We start from the raw sequence: 22,434 nt of genomic DNA, 5'->3' as shown, positions 1-22,434 counted from the left end.
TGACTTTGGTAAATTAAATGCATTCAGCATTTCCATGATACCAAGTACTTATTTTGGTAAAGCTACTTGGAAAAGCTTGATGTCATGCACTGACTTGACACTCCAGCCACCAATGTCCTCTGGTCAGAGTATCTCCAGTAAAACTAATTTCCCAAGTTTTCCTAACTTCCATGGAACAGTTTTTCTGGATGAGGAGGATCTCTTGGGATGGTGTCAGAGATGGCACAGTCCTTGTCTACACCAGGGCAGGGGGCACTCCAGGACAAGAAAGGCAGATTTCCCTTGGCACAGGGTAAAGGACACCCAACGTTTAATTACTGTAAACGCCAGTGAGATATTTGCTTTTGACGTAGCAGTGAACAGAAGCAGCCTCTGACTCACGTAACCCACAACACAGGTTGGAGTCAGGGTGGAAGAGGTGTGTTTTGTCCAAAGCTTTTTTTTCTTCTGAAAAAACCATAAATGAATAACTTCACAGGTTACTTTGGCTAGCTACTGACAGATGTCATTATCAACTGTTACTATTCCTCTAAATTCCCCAGAGAAAAAGATGAGGAAGATTAACAAAAACTCTTCAGCTCTATAAAATAATTATTTAAAACTTTTAATAACCTTTTTTTCATTTGGTTTTCTACTTATATAGAAAGCTATTAATACAAGTTCATATAAAGTTTCTGGAAAGCCAACAAGCCACTGCAACACTTGAGATGTTACTCACATGCAAATAAAGATCATACCGTGTAGGTAACACTGTCACAGTAAAACTTCTGGGAACTTTACCTTGCAAGCATTGTTTTGGAAGCAAAAACATCAAAACAATATCAGGAGAGAAAAAAACTACTACTGGAGTGATTGGGTCCTCCTTAGTATAGTGCAGTTGCACATTCAGAGGGAAAAAAAAGCTATTATTATTGAGAAAATGAGAACTTCCCAGTATTAGGGCAAGGTGGCAGCCTGCTAGCCAACTGAAGTCCCAAAGCAGGAGGCACAGACACGATCAAGCAGTATCACTTTTGTTTCAGTTTTCTACTAAACAAATATTTTATCCTTTCTGTAGTTCTTATATGGATTATCCTTGGGGAATTGGTGTTCAGTGTTTTTGTATCCATCCTGCCAAAAAAATATTTAATTTGTGCACATCACCAATTTCCAACCTCTGTTTCTGCAGTATCTTGGTGAACAAGAGATAAATTTTCTTCTCCTCAATCTTAAAAAACAAGGCTAACAGACAGTGAAACAGCTCACTAAATATCTCCTAAATTTCCATTTTATTGGAACAGCACTTGAGTTTCAGGAGATACTGGAAGAGCCTTCATTTAAACGAAAAGCCTACTGGGCATCAGTTTAAAGCTCTACACATTCAGACATGATGATGGTTGTTTAAAAAAGTTATGGTCTGCCACAATGGTAAAAAAATAAATCCCAACCACCCCCAATACTCAGTGTCGCTGAAGTCTCACAGATTTGTATTTTTTTATATTCTACTGATTTAAATATTTTTATAAATACCAACAAATTGACACCCTTTTGGCTGGCTGTATTCTACAAGAAAAAAGTTTAATTAAGTTAATGAAATTATTTAGTCTCCGCTTCCCAGAGCGCTGCAGCTTTTGCACTACCAAAAAGCTATAGAAAAGTATTTTTAAAATTACAAGACCACATTTGTATGAGGAGGAATATGTACATGGTAAGGTATTAGCATCTAGAGTTACAAGAACCTATAAATCAACCCTTGCAAACAAATATTTGATACGTACTGAGTTAGAGAAAAAGGAAATCAGAAAAATCTGTGGGTTTTTTTGTTTTGTTTATTGAAATATGAGCAGCAGTATGCAAAAAATATCTTTAAAAACATAACATAGCAAAACCTAATAATTTTAAAATTAACAAAATAAAAAGATGTTTAGAGTTAAATGAAAAACTCATTGCTAGAACCGTGTTTCCTACAATGTAAACAAAAGCATAAAGGTTATGCTTGCAACAAACACAGAAGCAGGTTTATGGAGCAGCACAATAAAGCAACATTATGATGTAATCTGATGGTTTGGTCTATTGATTTGAATTCAGAATGGGCTACCTTCCTAAACAGAAACTTCACAAGTACAAACAAAAAGTTAGTCACTCACATTTTTCTTTTGAAACAAAACATTTAGAAAATGTTTTGGGTGTGTGGGTTTTTTGGTTTTTGTTTTTTCTGAAAAACCATCACTAGCAACACTTTGGGCAACTAAAAAAATATCCTGAAAAAAAATACTTCAATCTAGGGAGAAAGTCTGACACATTTTAATATTCCCTAGACTTACACTCCAAGAGTATCTGCCCAAGAATTGACATCTTTCACATTCTAATACCATGGCAGAGGGGAATCATAAGCAAACCCCAAATATTTTAAACAACTCTACACAGAATCACAACACATGGGCTGTTTCATCATTCTTCTGACTAATGGGCTGTTCTGTTAGGTTTGTCTCTCATCGGTCAGTCATACTAGGAAGTTTTATTTTGGTCCTACAGGTACTAGAACCCAATGTCATCCCTTCACGTACAACTACTTCATGCCTAATGCAATTAAATGAACGTAATACTTACGCAAGGCACCGGATTGACTGCCAGTAAGACTGAAGTCCTCTAAGGAGGAATATCCAAGCTACTATCTTATCTGAGTGGCTAGAAAAGCAAACCCAGAATGAACTGCAGTGTACGCCTGTCCTAGGCTCTTTGCTGGTATTGCCAAAGCTGTTAGTTAATGCTGTGGTTGGTGCAAAGTAGAAAGATGCCAAAAAAATAAGAAAATACTTACACTACAAAAGCCAAAACAGTTTTCACTGAAGAGTAACATTCAGCCTAAGCTGGGCTACACGGGAAAGGCTCCATCTTCCACTACCACGCTACTGCCTGATTCAATTTCTCCATCCCTCCATCTAGAGCAAGAAGTGACTTACACACAAGTCTGCTGCAACAGTAGCAGTACTCTCTGCTCTCGCTGTACTTAAAACATCATTAGGGTCAACAGCTCGCCATCCAATCCATCCGTGCGCTGACATCTGAATTTTCTATCAGCAGCACCAAGGAACTAGACAGGATTAACAACACCACGAACCAGCAGCACACATAATTTGCTAACTAGAAAACTCTTGCTCTTAGAAAGTCCCACTTAAAAGAGAAAAGTAGGACACAGAGAAATCTTACTGAGTCTGCCCCTGCATGCCTGCCCTGGCAAAACCAGCAGTCACCAGGATATCCCCAGTACTGCGCATAGTACAGATCAGGAATATGTACACAAGTAGAAAAATGCCAGAGTGCTTCAGTACTTAATGACAGCATCAGAAGTGGGTTAACTGGATATTATTGCAGAAATTATGGTTCAGTGCATGGGTAGCCAATCTAACCACAACAGTAGCACCAAGCACCAGCTCTGGCTCATGAACACCCACTCCAGCACCCGTTCTTGAGTCATGCACTTGGCCACATCTAAACACACAAGTGAACAGAGATGAAGCCAGGTGAAAAACATGTTGGATAAAGTAAAATCTTGTACCTACAACTGAGATCTTTCCTTAATTCAATGTGACATGACATTTATTATAAAAGTTAGTCAAGAAAAAAAAAAAATCCTGTAGTGTTAAAAATACATATTCAGCAACTCGACAAAAGTCAGGCCCGGGGAGAAGAAAACAGAAGCCTGATCCTGTGGCCAACTGACTTTGCACCTTATTCGATCAAAAGAACCATCTGTGGGTTGCAGTTCCAAAAAATGAAAGATCCCAAAGGTGAGCGGCAAATAACGTTATTCCCCTTCTCCTGAAGATGCACTTGTTTGTTTTTAAACACACTTGAGAAACTGTTTAAAAAACCCAAACCAAACAAAAAAACCCCACCAAGTAATATAGAAATTCCTGTACAAGAAAACATTAGGGTTCCGCAGAAGTGTTACAGTTTATTCCTTTAAGGCAATTCATAAGAAACATTTTAAAGACACGTAAACAATTTTATTCCTTTAAGATCATTTGTTATTTAGGTACCATGATGCATGATTTCCACACTTGAGCAGAAACTGTCATACAATAGAAGACACAAGAAGTTGTGTAAGCAATCAATGTCTCCAGGATTGCAGTTGCAGGAACTGCAACACATCTTTTAATAAGTATTTGCATTTTAGAGTTTTCAGCCTCTCCCCCAAACACTGATCCCTTTTCTGAAGAGGTGTTCGGGAAGGAGAAAAAGGAGGGTGAGAAGTTAAAAAAACAACAGGTCTTTTTCTGCAGGCAAAGAGATTTTGTATATAATTCACTTCTAATTCTCTTAGAATATTTCTTTCAGCCTCCTTTTTTATTATCTAAAGGGGAAAATATGCATACATTATTTAACTGATTTCTCTTAGTGTTTAGTACAGTATTTAAATTCTCTACTGAGTAATACAACAGCACAGGCAACAGGATTCCTTACATGAGAGAGAGAAAAATTTCATCATCATATTAATGCAGTCCTTCAATCCCATAAAGCTGCCAACTACAGTTACGAGCCTTCTGATTGAAGACCTGCCATCATGGACAGGATCAAAACCACTGTTTTATGTAGGCTACAAAGAAGTGATTACTTTTGGTCATTACCAACAGGTCTGTATTAAATCATATGATCTGGAAGTAAAAGCTTCTGCATTCAGTTACTAACTTGCTAAGCCACTCACAGTCTTCAAAGAGACTCAAACTCATACTGAAAGTGAATTAAATACAGTGTAATCACTAATACTGCATAATGTCTACGGAGAGATCAAAAAGGCCTAACACAGATCAATTCCAGACAGGTAAAAGAAACAGCTAGAACACCAAAAAGAAAACAAAAAAAAACTTATTCCTTCCAAAAAGTAGTAAGCATTGCCATTTACAAATAGTAGTGTTTATGTTAAAACAGAGAAGGGTACCTAAAGAGAAATAGCCTTGGCAACCAAATCCAAACGGCATGAGTGTAAATCAAAGCAAAACAAGAATTACTACTCCAGCAACGTGCAAGATGTTTACCTTGTATCAATTACTATTTGGTGGTTAAAAGAGATATTACAAAACTGAAGTGGGAAAAGGCTAAGAACTGCTATTCTGCATTAATACACAGTGTGTTTATGACAGCATTTTCCAATAGGCAATACAAGTGTTTTTACTCCACTCCAATAATTGTAAAAAGTACATTTCACGTGTACACTTAAAAAAAAATCACATTGTTCAATCTGAGGCAAATTAGCCATAAGAGTCTAATTTTGCTTATGACACATGTCAACCTTAAGATGTTAAACAGCTACACTAAAAATACAGCTTGCAAGCTGGAGCTGCACATGTTCAAACAATTCCATAAACATTAAAAAAAATCCCAAACTATGATATGTATTTATTTTCTGAAGTCAGTCTTCATAATTCTTGTCCCTACAGGACAAAAAGAAAAAAATTTTCCAGTTAAGACATACGCCTGTTTAAGTTCTACTCAAAGGAGGGGAAAAGTATTCTGAATTTTTCAATAGACTTTTTTTCCCTTAGGGCTCAACTGTCACTTAAGCATCACAAGAACAAATTGAAATGTAAAACTGATTAGCTATACACAATGGAATTGGTCACAAAGGGATTTAAAAAAAAAAGTTAAAACTGTAAGATCCATTCTCCATATAGCTCACAGTATCCACACTGGAAGTTTCTCTAGAATTAGAATAAGTTCGCTTAAAAAATAAAGCTGAAGATAGAATTTCAGCACTATGAAACAGATGAGATGGGATTAAGAGGAGAACCCATTTGTGTAAGTACTTTATCCAGCCACTGGAGGGGCCCATGAAGATGAATTTCTATCCAGCATGGGGTGCTCGTGACATCCTGTCGATGATATTCAGCTCCCCAGCCCTATAAACACAAATAAAATGTTATCAGTCAAGTTGAGGACATGCTTGTCTTTCAGAGTAACTGTACTAACAAAAAGCAGGAAATAATTTTTTAAGACACTTATCTGAAGGTAACTCACAATCTAGCAACACTTCTTATTTAAAGGAAAATAAGATTGGAAAGGAGTGGGAGGTAAGCTGCACCTGGAAGCCTGAATCAAGTCTTGTCTGCTACAGATCTGTAAAGATTACACGAACTCCTCTCTGGAGCCCACTGCTGACTCAAGAATGACTCCTGGCTACAGCCACATCTCTCTTCTGTTTCTCCCTCCTGTTCCCATACTCTCAAACTGAGCAATATTTATCATAATTGACAAAATAAGTGAGACAACTTTTGGACAAGATGCAAAAAAACCCTGGAAGGCCAAGTCTAGACTCCATGCTAAATCTGAAACAGACAGCATCTTGATCAAACTATGTTGAGAAAACACTAATGTGAGAGTAACGGCACAGTCTGATTTAATAAATTCTAATCATGTCTTTTCCCATAATTAATTTTTAAAAAAATATTAATGTCTTTGAAGGAGCTGCAATTTTTTTCTGCAATCACTTATGCTCCTCTCTACTCGCAGTCTTTTAGTGGTCTGGTAGTTCACTTTGTCCCTTCAAATTTAGAGCATGAGCTCAAATCTCCTTTAATAAAATTATAGCAACCACAATGATTAAATCCCTACCCTAAATACTGAAGTAACTAGACACACGGCCAACGTTCAACCCAGCAATCTGTGCTTCTCCCCTCTTGCATCAATTTCCCTCTCCCCACATTAACCATTTTTAACACACTTATATTGGAAAGAACCACATCAGGTCAGAGAAGCTCTGCTACATTGTTACAGTGCTAATGTAATTACTGCTGAATATCCAAATCCACAATAAATTTCCATGCCCTCAGAATAATGTGTTTACCTTTACAAAACTCATTCGAATGGTGCACATTTTGGTGAGCTCATATACTGCTTCAAATCCATGGTTGACAGACTGAGCTAAAAGCTGAGCAAACTCCTGATTGTTGAAAATTTTCAGACTGCATCCACTAGGAATCTTGCATACAGTTGTTGGATGGAAGCCATGGTGGTAGTTGCAGTTCCTGCTCTGTACAAATATGCTGCTATCACTTAAACACTCAGCATAGACTTCCCCACCAACGTAGTAGAGATGAACTCCTTGAAAACAAAGATTAAAATGTTTCAAATTATTTTTTTCCAAAAATATAGTACTTAATACAACTCCCTCAAAATCTTTTTGGAAAAGCTATTTTGCCCACACTGTAACATCCTTTCAAAATACAGTAGGCTTCATTCTACATCAGCCACTAGATGTCCTTCTCTCATCAATTACAGAACACAATCTAAAAACTGCTTCCACATATCAACAGTTATTTCAGGTTATTTTCCTAGAGAACTTACGTGGATTTTAAAACCCCAGTTTTATAAAACTGGTAGCTTCTGCCTACAGCAATTCCAACAGACATAAAAGTGTCCTGGGAAAAGGGGCAGTGACAGACATGAAGGAAAAAATATATCGATAGTCTGCTCTGATTTTCAGGGCATTTTATCAAGCAAAAGAAGGACTAAGTCCAATTAGTTGCACAACTTAAATACCATCAGGCTCTACAGACCTTGAAATCAAAGCCCCTAGATTTATCACATCTGCCTGGATTCAGCTATGTACCTAAGTGCTTCCCTCCCTTTATGTTCTGAAGCCTGTAACACTATTACCGACTAAAAATTAAAATGTAAAAGCTGCTGATCATTTCAGCATCCAAAAAGATTCTCACTGCTACTTCAGTTGAGACACCTTCCTTCTCCCAGATCATCTCCCTTTCCCTCACCCACCACTTTCAGCTATGCAGTTGGGATACAGTTCAGTTTGAGTCTTCCTGCAATACCCTGAGAATCCGCTGCAGACTATCCCATGGTTTGCCAGATGAGGCTGCAGCAAGTCAATAGATGCAAGTTAATCTTTCAGACAGCAGCAACTGCTGTGAACATTGCTAGATCCACTTGGTCCCTCCATAGACGAACCACCGGCTTCAGTAACTCCAAGCAGCTGTCAGAAAATCTGGGCTGTGCAAGAACGCATTTTCATAACACAACTCTATTTAAACACAAGGATCTCCACTTGCTATAGCTAACTTCTTTTGGGTAAAGACCTTCTGAGGGGTCTCTGAAGCATGGATCTTGATAATATAACAGTCTGAGAACAAAGAAACTTCAAAAATAATCCAAGGCACAATTAGAAGTCACTTACACTTTCTATAGAAAGAAGCTTGGTGATTGGGTAGTTTTAAGGAGGCAAAACTCAAGATCTTCCAAATAAAAGCCATAAATAAATAGTATTTTATTCCAAAACAATCTTAATTGTTCTCAGAACTGTCACCATAAAGCAAAGTTTTACTTTAACACTTAGTATTACAGATCTAGACATTTTAAAGCTCATTGCAGCCAGTACTACTCTACAACATGATGTTGGATCCCTGTTACATCTCAGACCTTAGCTGGATATGCAAGATTCCTCTGCTAATACCATCAAAAGGGGTAAGCCAAAACAAAAGAATCTGACAAACCACCCACGCCCCAGAAATCAGTTGTTCCACCTTTATAACAATAAATTTGCTTGGACAACAGAACTGCAGAACCAAGTTTCCAACAGATATTAATATCTCTCATGATCTCTAGATAATCTGCAAACTGTTGCCGTATTTATTGTAGTTGCTAATTAAAAGACTGATAAGGGACAGGATAGGTCTTGAAGAGATACTACAAGCAATAGTGACTTTAATTAAAAAAAAAAAACTCAAGACCAACTGTACCAAATGCTTTTAGGTGCTCAAAAGGCCTCTAGAGATGCACAAGAAAAATGGGGTTCTCTTCTCAGGACTTACAAAAAAGGAGATATTCATAAAAGGAGTATTATATTTGAAGATAATCCAAGGACATTCCATTGAAGGTGAAAACCGCGCATCTATATGTGCTATCAGCCAAACAGCACGGGAAAACTAGAAGATCTTGCAAAACCTGCTGTCTTCAGGAATCCCTCCCACACACATACACGCCCCATGGATTCACTCAGACAAATGAGCCCTTGCAGTTTTCTATTAGCACTTCAAAGTGCTGCTGCCAAGTCATGCAAGATATTTGAACGTACTGTAGACAGCAGCATAATACCTTGCATGAACAACAACAACAAAAAAATCTTTGATATACTGCAGAGTGGTAGGAAGAATTTGATTTAAGAAGCAGATATAAAATAGAATATCAGAAGCCCAGCAATATGTTTCTTGGTGCAAAAACCACAAAATTCTACACACAGACTACCATTAACCATAATAAACAAGGACCTACGACAGTATAGCTTGGTAAGATAGAGGTTAATATTTAATCTTTTAAATTAGGATCAGAAAAAAATGTATGCAATTCCTAGACTAACTAGAATCCAACCAAGCCTAAGTTGTCTTCAGGTACTGGAGAGGTAGATAATATACATCACACATCGCTTCTGCTATTCTTATCGGAGAATAATCATTGTTGCAGTTATACAGAAATTGAAATAAAAACAAGGACTTAGCGTCTTAATCATGCATAACACAACTAAGCTTTACCTTTTCCAATATGTCGTCTAGTGTTCTCAATTGTTGAGTTGCGATTAACATTTGAGAGCAAACCTAAGCAGAACCTGTTCTTATTATTGGAGGGATCTGTAAACCCATCCACTAAGACACTTGTAGAAGAGGCATGAAAAGCCTCCCCAACTCGATTATTTAATTCGTAATACACAATCGAACACCAGTGTTTGGGTTCTTCATAGGCAACAGGCTGAACATCTGAAAATAAGCAAAATGGAAACACCAGTTTACATAAAAGTTACAATATTAAATCTAAAACTGTAAAGCATGCCTTCCAAAATGTTAACAGATAACTAAAAGCTTAGTTAACAGTTATGATAGGCAAAATCAGTCCTGATGAAGATCTTAATGATTTTTACTTTCATGCATTTTTAGCTAGTCAATTGATTTTTATAATTCATTTCCTATTTTAAGCCTAATACTAAACAAACAAAAAAAAAACCTACACAGAAAAATTCAGATGACCTATCAAGTGAAACATGATTCTTCTGCCCACTTTTAAAAAATTCGTTATAAATGATATTTTGAGACTTCATTTACAGAGCCTTTTTCATATACAATTCTAAGAGCAGTCTAAGAGCAGGCAATGGTAGCAGAAAAGACTAACTCTGTGAAACTAAAAAAGTTCGACTTGTTGTAAGCATGCTATGCACCCGAGGCTTTAAAAGCAAGAGATGCAAATAAGCAAGGCAAGTTTTATTTCTCAATTCTTTCTGATAAGCCCCGGTTTGCCTTGGAGGGCTGCTTCTGCTTATCAACAAGGTTCACTGTGCCATTTGAAGTTATTCATTCAATTTGGTCATGAGTTGTAAGAAGCCAAACCACATTTAACTTTACACCGTACTACACAACTTACCTCTGGTAGATATATTTGGCATGATTTGAGGGATCATTGTATTGCTGGTGTCCATAGACTGAGAATTATCCTGCCCCATTTGATCATCAGGGGGCATATATGCAGGAGGTGGAGTATCAGCTACAAACATGAAAAAAATAAGAATGAACCTCAACAATGTACAATATTTATTCATTCTACACAAGTAAACATACAAAAATACTCTCAAAACAAGAGATGTTAAAACATTTGGACATGTTTTCAAAGTAACCTGAAGACAACCCAGCCAGCTGTCTTTACAGTAACCTCCTTCAGTAGTGGGATTCTTACTCATGGGACTAATAACAACATTGGACACTTGAGGAAAACTGAGAGGTGCTTTTTTCTTTAACGACAGCACTCCTGCAGCTGGGCAAGTTCCCACTGTTCTTTTTTTTTTTTCCTCCACACAAACATTATCTTTCTTGCTTATCCTCTTCTCCATATTCAAAAAGAAAGTAGCAGAAGAGGTAACTATTTGATGTAGCATAATGAAGGCCTAAACCAGTTATTTTTTTGCTACTTCTGTAGGCTGACTTCATTATAAAAGCCCATAATCTCCGCATTCTCCCATTCAGCACAGCAGTCAGTGCAACAACACGCTAGTATCCTCTATTTCAGAAATTCCCTCCAGATACCATCAAGGCATCCATCCCAGTGATCACAGTCCTTACCCAAGGCGGACACCCCACTGAATGGACACTCTTTTACGGCACTGGGCAGACAGAAAGAACAAAGATGAGGCCACTGAGCTACTAGAAAAATTAGTCCTTTAATCTTGTTAACATCTTGGCTTTATAAACCACACCAATTTTTCCAGTTAAATACCACATGTAAGTGCCTTTAATCACAGAAAGACATCAATAAATTTCTCACTCAGCCTCTTACATCTGCTTTTTTTTTTCATTGCTAGATATTCTTCTAAAGTATGTATCAGTTATTCTACACTGAAGCTGTGCAAAGTAACTCACCACTATAGTATTCATGAAAAAAAAAACCATTTGGAAAAATAAAACTGCAACAATTATCTCTGAGCAGTGACAAAACTAGGAAGAAAACCCCTTAAAATGCAAATGGAAAAGCACTTTATCGAAAGTATCACAAATTCCTGAGGTAGTAAGTCACAACAGCATGTGACATTTCAATTATTTTTAATCAGTTGACATTTAGGCTGTACTTACCCGGTAACTGAAATGGACTAGATGGTCCAGAGCTAGCTGGGGAGCTTGGGTAAGTGCTGCTGGCTGGCGAAGGTGGATAGGGACTGTTTGGCGAAATGGAAAATGGAGTGCTGTTGGGTTGCTGGAAAGAATCTGGAAATGTCGCGTTGTGTGGCATATGGGGTTCATTGTGGCTTAGGTTCCTGAACTGAACTAGTAGACTGTGCTGTGGATTGAATTCACTATGTCTAGGCACTAACACTGGAGGTAGAACTGAAAAAAGCCAAACAAAAACCAGATAAAGTTAGATTAAAAAGTGAGGCAGAAGGAAAGAGATGCAAATAACATGCTATTCTGCTCATCATGAAAATTTCAACACTAGCTGGGGTGGAAAGAAGTAGGGGATTCATCTGTCATGCCTTTACCCCATCCTCTCTCCTTTATTTTTTTTACATTACACTCCATGGAAGACTCAAACTTTCCTCTTCCAAAAATTAGAGCAAAAACATGTTTGTATTTCAAGCAACTGGAAGCAGACCTTTTTGGAAAAGAAAAAAAACTAAACAGTCCACATGTGGCACATACTAAAGTACTGACTTAGAAGTGCAAAACACACTGTGTACATTACCAAATCAGTAAAAATGGAAATAGAGTCTATATTACCATAGTCACGCTCTATAGTTGCATATAGTCCTTTTCACTGAAGACAAACAAAATCTGTACTACAATAAATATCTGCTAAGCTGGAGTTTTAATGTTTAAATTCAAGAGTGCTGGAGTCTGGAATTCAAGTGCTACAGTAGAGCACTTGAGCACTACAGACAGTTTCAGCAGAGTTACAACAATAGGAGCAACTTTTCACTATACTTTCCAGAGCAACATACTTCATCTCTCCCACTCGTAACCACAATCCTCCTCACCTTCTCCCATGGCAACGTTGTCTAAATAGCAGACTTGTTTGTACCCAACTCGTTTGGTCTTATGTCTTACTTCACTTGTAGCAAGCAAATTTGGTACCTACCTTGCTCCAACTCATTGTCACTCTTGGTTCTCTTCAGCCCTGCTGCCTGCTAATGGGACATCAAGTAGGGTACACTACACCCTAGAATTTTTTTTTTTTAAATCTCCTCAATTCATGTCACTCACTGATGAAATATTAAGCCCCTGAAAGAAGGTTACCAACCTCCTTGCAAGGACTGAGGTTTTTAAACAATTTTCTCAAAGAAATGGAAGTCTTTTGATCACTGCTTTCTATTTTATTACAAATTAGGACTTTGCCACCAACTTTAAGGGTAACAGGCTTAAGAGATCTGTGGGAAAAGTATGATTTACCACAAAGAAAAACAGCTAGCACAGCAGAATGGACAACACACCTCCCCAAAACCTCACCAGAAAAGTACACTTTGAACATTCCTCTTCCACACTCCCTCATACACCAAATATAATTCATTATGCAGTACTGGAGGAGGAAGGAGTGAAGAGTAAGTGGTTCCTGTGGATTTTGTTCAGTTTTTTAGACAGCCATGTTCAAACATACCTGGGCTCTCCACCCTCTTGTAGTGGTATGGATTGATGCAGACTTCCTTCTGTTTAGATCCAAAAGGAAATTCACAAATATCCAATGGCTTCAGCTCATGATGGCTTTGTAGATCAGGCCAACGCCAAACACGACAGTAAATTACATGGGGAAGGCCTTTTCTGTGGGAAACTTGAAGTCGTCCATCTAAAGAGCGGGGGATAGTAACACACTTGCTGGGTTGTCCTGGACTGCTCAAGGCTTTCTCCAGTTCTTCCATAGCACCCTTTTTCTTTTTCAGCTTTTTTACTAAAGCATCAACAGCTTTTTCTGCCCATTTTTCCTCTTCATCTCCTTGTTTCCAGCCCAACAGACGCTTTACAGCTGGGCTAGTAAAGGAGAACAAACTGGCCATTGACGTCATTTGACACAAGTCTTCAAAAGGTTTGTTGGGTTTTGTCTGTTGGGTTTTTTTTTGTTGTTGTTTTGGTTTGGTTTTTTCAAATAAATGTCAGCGTATACCAAAAATAATTATTGCCACCGATGAGCTATATTATTTCTTGGAGGCTGCTGAACAAACATAGAGATGTCAGTGATGAAGTCTTCACACCAAAAATAACAATCAATTCTTCCAATTTAATTCTGTTAAAAAGATAAGTTAACAAGTATTAGTAAACAAGTAAAAGAATGTGGTAAAACAAAAAGGTAGATATTAAAAGAATGTCTGTTTCAACCTTGGCCATTGCAACTGATTCTGTTTCAAAACAAAGTCCTAGAACTACTAGGACCTCACCAGCTAAATGAAGTGAAATGTGATTAGAGCCCTCAGTTCTTGCATTATCAATTAGTGAGGAAAAAGAGACAATTAAGGGACCAAAGGGACAGCATGGTGTCTGTTAACAATGCTCCTTAAGTCTGTGAGTTTCCCTCAGAAGATAAGCTTGGGAAACATGCTTTAAAACTGATATTACATCCCTGTCACAGAGCTCCACCAGAAGACTCAAACTTGCTGTGAAGAAACAGGCAGGAGGCAAGGTGGAACCAGTAGTTCCACAGCCAGTACTGCCCAGAAGTACTCAGCTTCTCAAATGGATCTCTACTTCCCAAAAGGAGAAATTACTAAAGCATCTACTTGTTCTTGAGCTCTAATTAGGTATCCCATGTTTTTTGAAGAGCATTAAGAAAAATGAGGAAGAAACTGTAGATAACTTAAACAAAACAAACAACAACTAAAAGAAAAAACCAATAAAAATCCCAAACCAACCCCTCCCCAGCCACTCAAAGGTGGTCAACATTTCAGCAGTGGCTATTTTTACACTGCACTTCCTTATATCTCTTAAGAATATTTGAAGCGCTAGATATTTTTAGCCTTTGGCAAAAAAAAAAAGTTTTCTTTTCCCCAGAAAAAGAGCGGGGTGGGGGGGGGGAAGGCATGGCAGAGTAAGTACTAGAAATGTGACCTTTACTACAAACTGCTCAGAAAGGAGAGGAACATAATAACACTGTGCAACTCACACAGCGCTTGTGAATGGTGGTGGCTGCTACCGCTCCCCAGCTCTAATGCAAATCCTCCCCCCACCACAATTTAAGGAGTAGATGACAAGAGGAAATGATGTGCTGTGGCAACGAACTGATAAGAACTTGTAAAATCCCTTGTGAATACTAAATAAGCAAGTACAGACAATGAGCAGCTGGCAAAAAGCAAGAGCAGAGCTAAGAGAAAGGATGTCAATAACAAAAGATGCTTCCTTTCTTGCTACAGAGACTGACAAACAACATTGTCTCTCAACTTCTGATAACCGTGGTGAATTAGAACACCTAACAGACCGTGATACACCAAATCTGCACATAAGAGAAAAGGGAGAGGGAGCAAGATTTAAGTAACCTCTGTGCTGCTTCTCTTAGATTGCTATCTTTAATCAAAGGGATCTTTTTTCCTCCCATCTTTGATTAACTAAAAATCATTTGAGAAGGCTTTTCTAAATGCCTAGGCACATTTACAAGCTCACTCAGACACATGGATGGGTACTTGCCTATAACAGAACCATATATTAAGCATCATCAGCCAAAGATACAGCAAACATCTCTAGACAAAGCATTTATAATGTCCCACATGTAATCATCCTAGATTTTCTGCTGGGGAGGTGGAAGATGAGGAAAGCAGGGAACAGACCCAAGGCCACTTGGCTACAACAAAAAGTGTAAGCTTAAAAAAATTACAAACAGCCTTTACAGGAAAAAAAAAATCAATTTATTTCACACAGTAGCTTAATCCCATTGGTACTTCTTTGATTATTCAGATTTGTTTCAATAATATGGAAAAACTGTGAAAAGAAAAACAAACAGAAAAACTGTTTGAAGATCTTTCTTCCTAAGATAAAAACAAAATGAAAAAAGAAATAAAAGGAACAAAAGTCTCTCACTGCTTCAGCAAGTCCTTAGAGGAGGTTATTGCAAAAAGAAAAAAAATTATGTATCACCTCATTTCTTCAGAGACAAGGACATGTCTGCACTTTAAGTATAAATTTAGTTCCCTAGAATTATTACACATGAGAACCTTTGCACCCTTCAAAGCAACAGGAAAGACATAAAGGGAGATAAACTTGGCCAAGAACACAGACTAAATTTATTCTTTTATTGAGGATAAAAGTTTAGTGTTCTAAAAAGTAAAAGCTGTTTACAGTTGCAATTAACCGACTTCCAAGCCTTGGGTACACTCAATAGCTGTAAGGTATCAGCAGTTGCTCACACCCCTAAAAAAGGAAATGAACCCACCTAGAATCTCAGACCAGCAAGAAGACAATTAAAACTTCTATTTCTGTTTCTCAGCTATGCTTTCAAAGAATCTGAAGAATCATCAAGGCAGAACATGTACTAGAAATTCCTACAGTTAAGTCGAGCTCAGAAGAGATTTCAAGAAATGCCTCTTGGCTCTTGCCAATCGGATCTATTCCATTACAGCTGGCCCATCTATATCACACAATCAAGTTTACAGATCTTCTATTCTGTTCTATGATCGGGGTTGTTTTTTGGTTGGTTTTTTTTTTTTTTTTTTCAAACACAGTAACATGCAGCAACTAGGAATGAAATTTTACTGGTTGTATATCATTTCAACATCATTTTCCCACAAGTATGCTCATGGAATAAACAAGCTAACTAAAAGCAAAGAAAGCTGGAAGAGTTCTACCAAAAAGATGCTTTGCAATAACTAGTGTTTGTAGGGCAAGTACTAAGAGAATTTTGATAAATTACTCTGTCCTATAAACTAAGATTTTAGAAATAATCTGCTTAGAGTAAGTAACATAATTAGCTCTAAAAACTTTACATTAGTTTGCTATCAACAAAAACAAAACCTAGTAGAACAAGTATTCCAGAACTTCATAACAGATTTGATCAAAACTGTTTCAACTTAAAAAAAACCAAAACACACATACATGTTTGTACTATAACCACTGAAAAAAATGAGACTGTTGAAGTTCAAAACTTTAGTAGCATTTACTGTAAATCCATTCCGGCCACCCATGAGGCCTTCACAACTCTTCTGCTGAAGTGTATTTTTACCTGCTGAAGAATAGCAAGTGCAAAAAAGAAACCCTGTAACAAACTGATAGGCCTTGAGAGGTACAAATGACACCCAATTTATCTCATTATAGGCTTTTCAGAAATTCATTCTGGGGGGAGGCAAAAATACTGGAGGCTTACAGCTTTTGCTTTTTCTTAAGAAAACAAGGTAGTACTAAAAAGTTTCATGAATCATTTGTAGACTAAAAACTGTTCCCTCCTTTGGGGCTATTTAAGGTCACAAAGCAGTAGGTTCAGGCATTTAAGTAAAAACCAAACGTTTTCATGTAGGAACTGCAACTCCTGTAGGGTTTCAAAATTTCTGAATGAACGGCATAAACCACATCTAGAACATTTACTTGCATTTGATGTAATTTCAGCATCTAATTTTTGGAAGGTTTCTAAGCAATCATGACATATGCAAGGGACTGCTTCACCAGATCATCATATTTACCACCAATTTCTTCTGAGGCTTTCAAAGTGCCTGTTAGGAGCTGTGACTGTAGCACAACAGTGCATCACTAAGATTTAAGCACAGAAACAAACACTTTAAAGAGTCGCATTTTCACTCACAATATTGTACAAATCACTCATATTGTTGCACCTCTAGACCCAGCTGGTAACAACATTCACGGGGAAAGCTTGCTTAAATTTCTCTAAGAGGCTGAGGGTCTATTATGCATTACCTTCTTTTATTTAATAACTTTTCAACTGAGCTACAAGAGAACACTGGGTGAAAAACACGTTATTAAGTTTGAAAACACAGTTACACACACTCTCTAAAGAGCAAGTGTACTGCATTGCATGGGGTAGCACGAGGGGGCTTTTAATGGGTGAATATAAAAGGAAGTAATCGCTGTATCAAAATTAAACTTTGGGGCATGCACTATTTATACATTTAAAGTTCTTGTTAATGACTACAGCAAATGGAAGGAAACTAGTCGTGTGAACAGGTCCATTGTTTGAACCCCTTCTTAATACCTCCTCAAGCCAGCTAGATAGAAACAAAGTTGGTGAACAGCAGAACTTAGAAATTACATTTCATTTGTGAAGATGGGAGAAGCAGACCATCTTTCATCTACCATCACAAATGCTAAGGAACTCAACTACCTTTCGGTTCCTCTTCTGAGATTTTCTTGGCCCTACTATATTAAACTGGCAAGTTCAGCAGATAAATTTGATTCGCCATCAAGGAATCTTCTGGTGAAAAGGGCGTGAGGCTCACAGCAGAACAGATCAATATGAAATCACAGACAGTATATTTTAATGAGATGCACTTTTTTATGCAATATGTTCTGCCATTGATTACAAACTAATTTTCCCATTTGCAAAATCTAAATTCAAAGTACCACTAACCAAGCAACCTATCACCGCAAGCAGCACGGCAATGAATGATGCTTTCCACAAGCATAAGAATAACACGGGTAACAACTACATGGTCCACATCCTTTCCTACCACCAATACCACGCTCCTATTGCAAATGTACAAGCACTATTATTTTCCTGCTTAATTTACTTGTTTGCAAATTAAGAACGCTTCCTGTAACATCATACCCAATCTGAAACAAGGAACTTCACTCCTCATGATTAGAAGCTGCTCTGAGACTCAATTTCGTAACATAAACAAACCACCACTTGTAACCAGCTACACAACTGCTAGTTCATTAGAGCTGCTTCAGACTCGCAGTCAAAACTGTTTCTCAGTCAGCTCTTGTGCTTAACTTTATTGCCCCTTCAAACTTAGAAACACTTTAATATTTTGACTCCATCCACGTTAACACATTACAGGTTCATGCAGAAAGCTCAGAAACTCAATTACAGTATATTCAGTTATCAATATTTCTTTAAAAACTACAACCTCACACATGGATTTCACCTGGTTTTATTAAAGTCCTTCTTTCCTTACAGATTTCCTGACAGGAATTGTGCAGGATTGTGCTTGACTTTTATTATCATTTTACACTGCAGCCTAGCACAGCCTCCCATGCAATGGCACTCATTAGAGCCTTTTCTTGACGACAAATCTAGAAAAAACATTGGCTCCACAGTTTTTTCCATGCATATCAAGGATAAAATAACTCCTAAAGTTACACAGTTGATAAAGAATTTGGGCAATAGACTTGAAGGGCCTAGATATTCCCTACCATTGCCACAGCCTTTCAAAAAAAAAAAATTCTTTCAATTATCCTGTGCAACATCTTACTCAAAGAATATCATCAATGGTTTATCTCATCTTTTCTCCCCTCCCCCCCCCTAAGGGTCAGTAAAGACGAAAGGAGATTTTTATAAACGATACCAACAAGGAACTTGCGGTATTCTCATCAGAACTGGGCCTGAGTATCCAAATGACATCCAGTTGACCAAAACCTATGATGTGTGCTTTTACACTAACACTAGATTTCTTTGCTTCAAACATGCCTTGTAAGGCAATATATTCTAACTAATAATACATGTAAACAAGAACAGAAAAGAATTGTCTGGTATCTCCAAAAATTTTATTAACCATGACCGCTCTCCAAACAAAAAGTGTATTGACAACTTCAGACATGGCTTTCTCACACAATACTTGTTCTTTTCATTTCCACATCTGTACATCATCTAACACAGCTTAAAAAAAACCCTGAAGCATATAACTCTGTCAGCTGAGAAGTATTTAACGAGCACTCTCTTAAAAGAAACTTAACAAAAATCTGAGGCCAAGCACGAGCAGCAAGTAATGCATTGCACGTAGAGCTGCTACCATGAAAGCCATATACCTCAGACTGCAAAAGAGATGCTTCTGTTTTTTCTTCAAGTCTTCTCAAAAATCACTGTTAAAAAAAAACAAAAAACCACAACTGATAATGAATTATATCACAAAAGAGGTCCAGGCAGAAAGACCTCACTACTAGAGCTGCACTGCATTTCAAAAGCACCCTCACTTCCAACTGATGCCAAGACGACCTCAGGAAAAGTGTAACCAAAGACCAGAAAGTTTTGAATTTGTTCTGCATCATGGCAAAATTTGAATTTAACTGTGATATAGGGGAGGGGAAAGGAGGGAGAAAACTCAAAAAATTCCCAAGCCTAAAAAGGTTAGTATCTATTTCTCAAGGCATCCACTTAGAACACAAAAATCCAGTGCTCACATAGCCCTGGTCTCTGCAACTACTCTAATTACTCAGCAATTAGCTTTTGTAGAAGTTCTCAGAAACTACAAATTCCTTCTTAGAACCAAAATCTCTCTCCTTTAAGTGTTCTGTCAGAAGGGTGCATTTTCTCACACTTCCATTTCAGCTAATTGGCACTTTCCAACAGAAGCATTATGCTGAAAAATGCCATCATCAACAGTCAGCACATCTGAAAGCCAGCCCTGAAACTGCCTCATGTTTTCAAGGTTATTTAAGATCTACTCTAACCACAGCAGATAACTACAAGTTAGCATCCATTTCTTAATTAAAATGACATACAACAGCATCACTAAAACTCATTTAAACGTGAAAACAAAAGCCTATGCCTCCATTGGTAGGTTGGTACAAATGAACAGGCAAGTGGGTGATTAGGAATGACCTCAGTACCACACCTGGAAAAAATAAAGGGAAAATAAAGGACATCTTATACTTTTCAGAAACCCTTAAGTATGTTAAAAAACTAACAAGCTGGACAAAGCCTTCCAAAAATTTAGATGCTCATATGCAATAGCTTCATTAAAGATCCTAAATATTGCCACTAACAATGTAACCTGGCAACAGAAAGTGTAACCTGAAAGCAGGGACTGCACAGATTGTCGTAAAGCTTTAGCAGAGGGTGAGAAAAATAAAGATGTATACATGTGTGGATACACTCCCACTCCAACTGAACTGTATTAAGACTGACAAGCTTACGAAAGCTACAGGATTTGGAGAGAACACTGACAATAGTAATTCAGCAAGCTTTTTTTTTTTTTTCCCCATTCTACAGAATGAATGAGTGGCAAAGTATTCTAAATTTGTCAGTTTGTGACATCCACTGACCCAGAATTCAGAGACACTACCTCATAGCTGGTGGATCAGTAGCAGCGGTTCTGACAAAGATCCTCTGTCAAGGATGACAGTCCTGGCAGGCTCAACCTTGGTGGTAGGTCAGTAGGGATACAGACTTGGCAGGCGGGGTTCTGCACCTTGCCAACCCACACTGGTCAAGCACGCTGAAGTGCCAGCCAAAAACTTTTCTACGTGGTCACAGAACACGGCTAAAAAGGTTTCCAGAAAACAGTGCAGGAATTTGCACCGTGACTAATGATAACTGCAAAAGCCTTAAATTACTGTTCAGCTTGCTTTTAATGAGTTATCAACTGTAGCCACGAAATATCTAGAGTGTTCTCAGCTCAAACGAGACCAAATCTTTTCATTCTGAGCACGAGGTGCTCTCCTTACCTGTTGCTACGAAAAAAATAATCTAAAGATCTTCAAAGAAGAAACGTTAACACATTAATTTCAGCAAATCTATCATAGACATTAGGAGAAACTTGCATTTAATCAACATGAAAAATTTAACTGGCAGGGAAGGAAGAAATAGGGACTTGCACAGAATTGCCACAGCAGTATTTCTGCAGGTACAGAATTCAGCCAAGAGCAACAAAAGAGCTTTTAGAGCTCTCTTTAGAGAACTACAAAGAAAATATAGAGAACACTTTTCTGAAATTAAAAGTGTCCTCTGAAATATTAAAGATCACAACATAATTTGCAAAGACCATTCAAATCAAACCAAAAACATACATTACACTTAACAGAGCAAGAGCACTCCATCTTGAGAAACGGAATTTCTTCCAGCTCAGATAATATTCTATCATCATGAAAACTCTGCACAGATCACCCACTCAAGGTGCAAGATGAAAAATCTGACTTCACAGCAAGAACCAAGTGGTGCAGGGTCCACAGTTATAGTTCTTTAAGGTTCCACCAGAGGTTAAAACTCCAAACCTCAAACAAAAAACAGCCACCACAGCTGTGTGCAGCATCATAGCAGTACGCCCTTTTGTTGTGATCTTTTGTCATCAAAAGAAAGAAATATAGAGGAAGCCTTTCTTCCTGCTTTCCCATTTCTCATCCCCATCATATCTGTCCATCTTGGAAAGATCACTAGGAAAGTTTTCTTTAGAAAAAAAGAAAACTCCTCCCTCAAGTGTATTTTCTCCACATTTGAAAGGAAAAGAAAGGTTTGACAAAGGCAGGTACCACAATAAGCACAGGGTTTGTCAGTGTTTGGTTTTGTTTTGCAGACATAAGTGCCAAGCACTCAGCAGCAATTTCAAGGCCAAGTGAACAAAACTTTAATCTCAGAGGTAAGAGTAAACCACTATCAAACGGCAGGGATTAAGACATTAAATTCAACAGCACCCTACACAGACAGGGCACTCTCAAAAGTTACAACACACTAATTATGAAACATCTTCAATTAAGTTATTTGCTGCTTCTATTAACTTCCACTACTACCAGCTGCCAACTTCATAAAGCATGACAAGTTTTGATGAGCACGGGCACATGACCGCAATAGTGTGTTTGCACTTTTTTTTCCCTCCCTTTTCTCTTCCACCAAATTCTGTGATTTCACAGAATATCAGAAGGATATTCTGTGCAGAACTTCTGTAACAGAGATATGCAATGAACAATGCTCATTTCAGTTTTCAGTATTTTAAAGCCAGCCATGGAAGGGAAATTACCTGAAATTAACAAAAGGATGAAAACCAGCATGAGATTTCACCTAAAACCATCACATACTGTCTAGCTAATTCCCCATAACAAGACAAAACTTATAGGCTGA

The 22,434-nt window shown here is 37.7% G+C and overlaps 1 protein-coding gene across 2 annotated transcripts; it reads right to left on the bottom strand.

The window, feature by feature from the left end:
• Nucleotides 1-5,250: 5,250 nt before the first annotated feature.
• On the bottom strand, nt 5,251-13,730 carry LOC104464164 (mothers against decapentaplegic homolog 5). Of its 2 annotated transcripts, XM_010076800.1 has the most exons (6): nt 13,114-13,730; nt 11,598-11,849; nt 10,399-10,518; nt 9,519-9,740; nt 6,824-7,080; nt 5,251-5,879 (listed from the first exon to the last, which is right to left on the bottom strand). In XM_010076800.1, the coding sequence occupies exons 1-6, from the start codon at nt 13,514-13,516 to the stop codon at nt 5,736-5,738; spliced, it is 1,398 nt and encodes a 465-aa protein (XP_010075102.1). In that variant the 5' UTR covers nt 13,517-13,730; the 3' UTR covers nt 5,251-5,735. The 2 variants fall into 2 exon arrangements, with proteins under 2 accessions (XP_010075102.1, XP_010075103.1); XM_010076801.1 differs by lacking the exon at nt 10,399-10,518.
• Between the last annotated feature and the right edge of the window lie 8,704 nt (nt 13,731-22,434).

Source organism: Pterocles gutturalis, unplaced genomic scaffold (assembly GCF_000699245.1).
Source record: "Pterocles gutturalis isolate BGI_N339 unplaced genomic scaffold, ASM69924v1 scaffold3578, whole genome shotgun sequence".
Classification (NCBI taxonomy): domain Eukaryota; kingdom Metazoa; phylum Chordata; class Aves; order Pterocliformes; family Pteroclidae; genus Pterocles; species Pterocles gutturalis.
The sequence above is the reverse complement of the archived record's forward strand: the minus strand, read 5'-3'. Positions and strand labels throughout refer to the sequence as shown.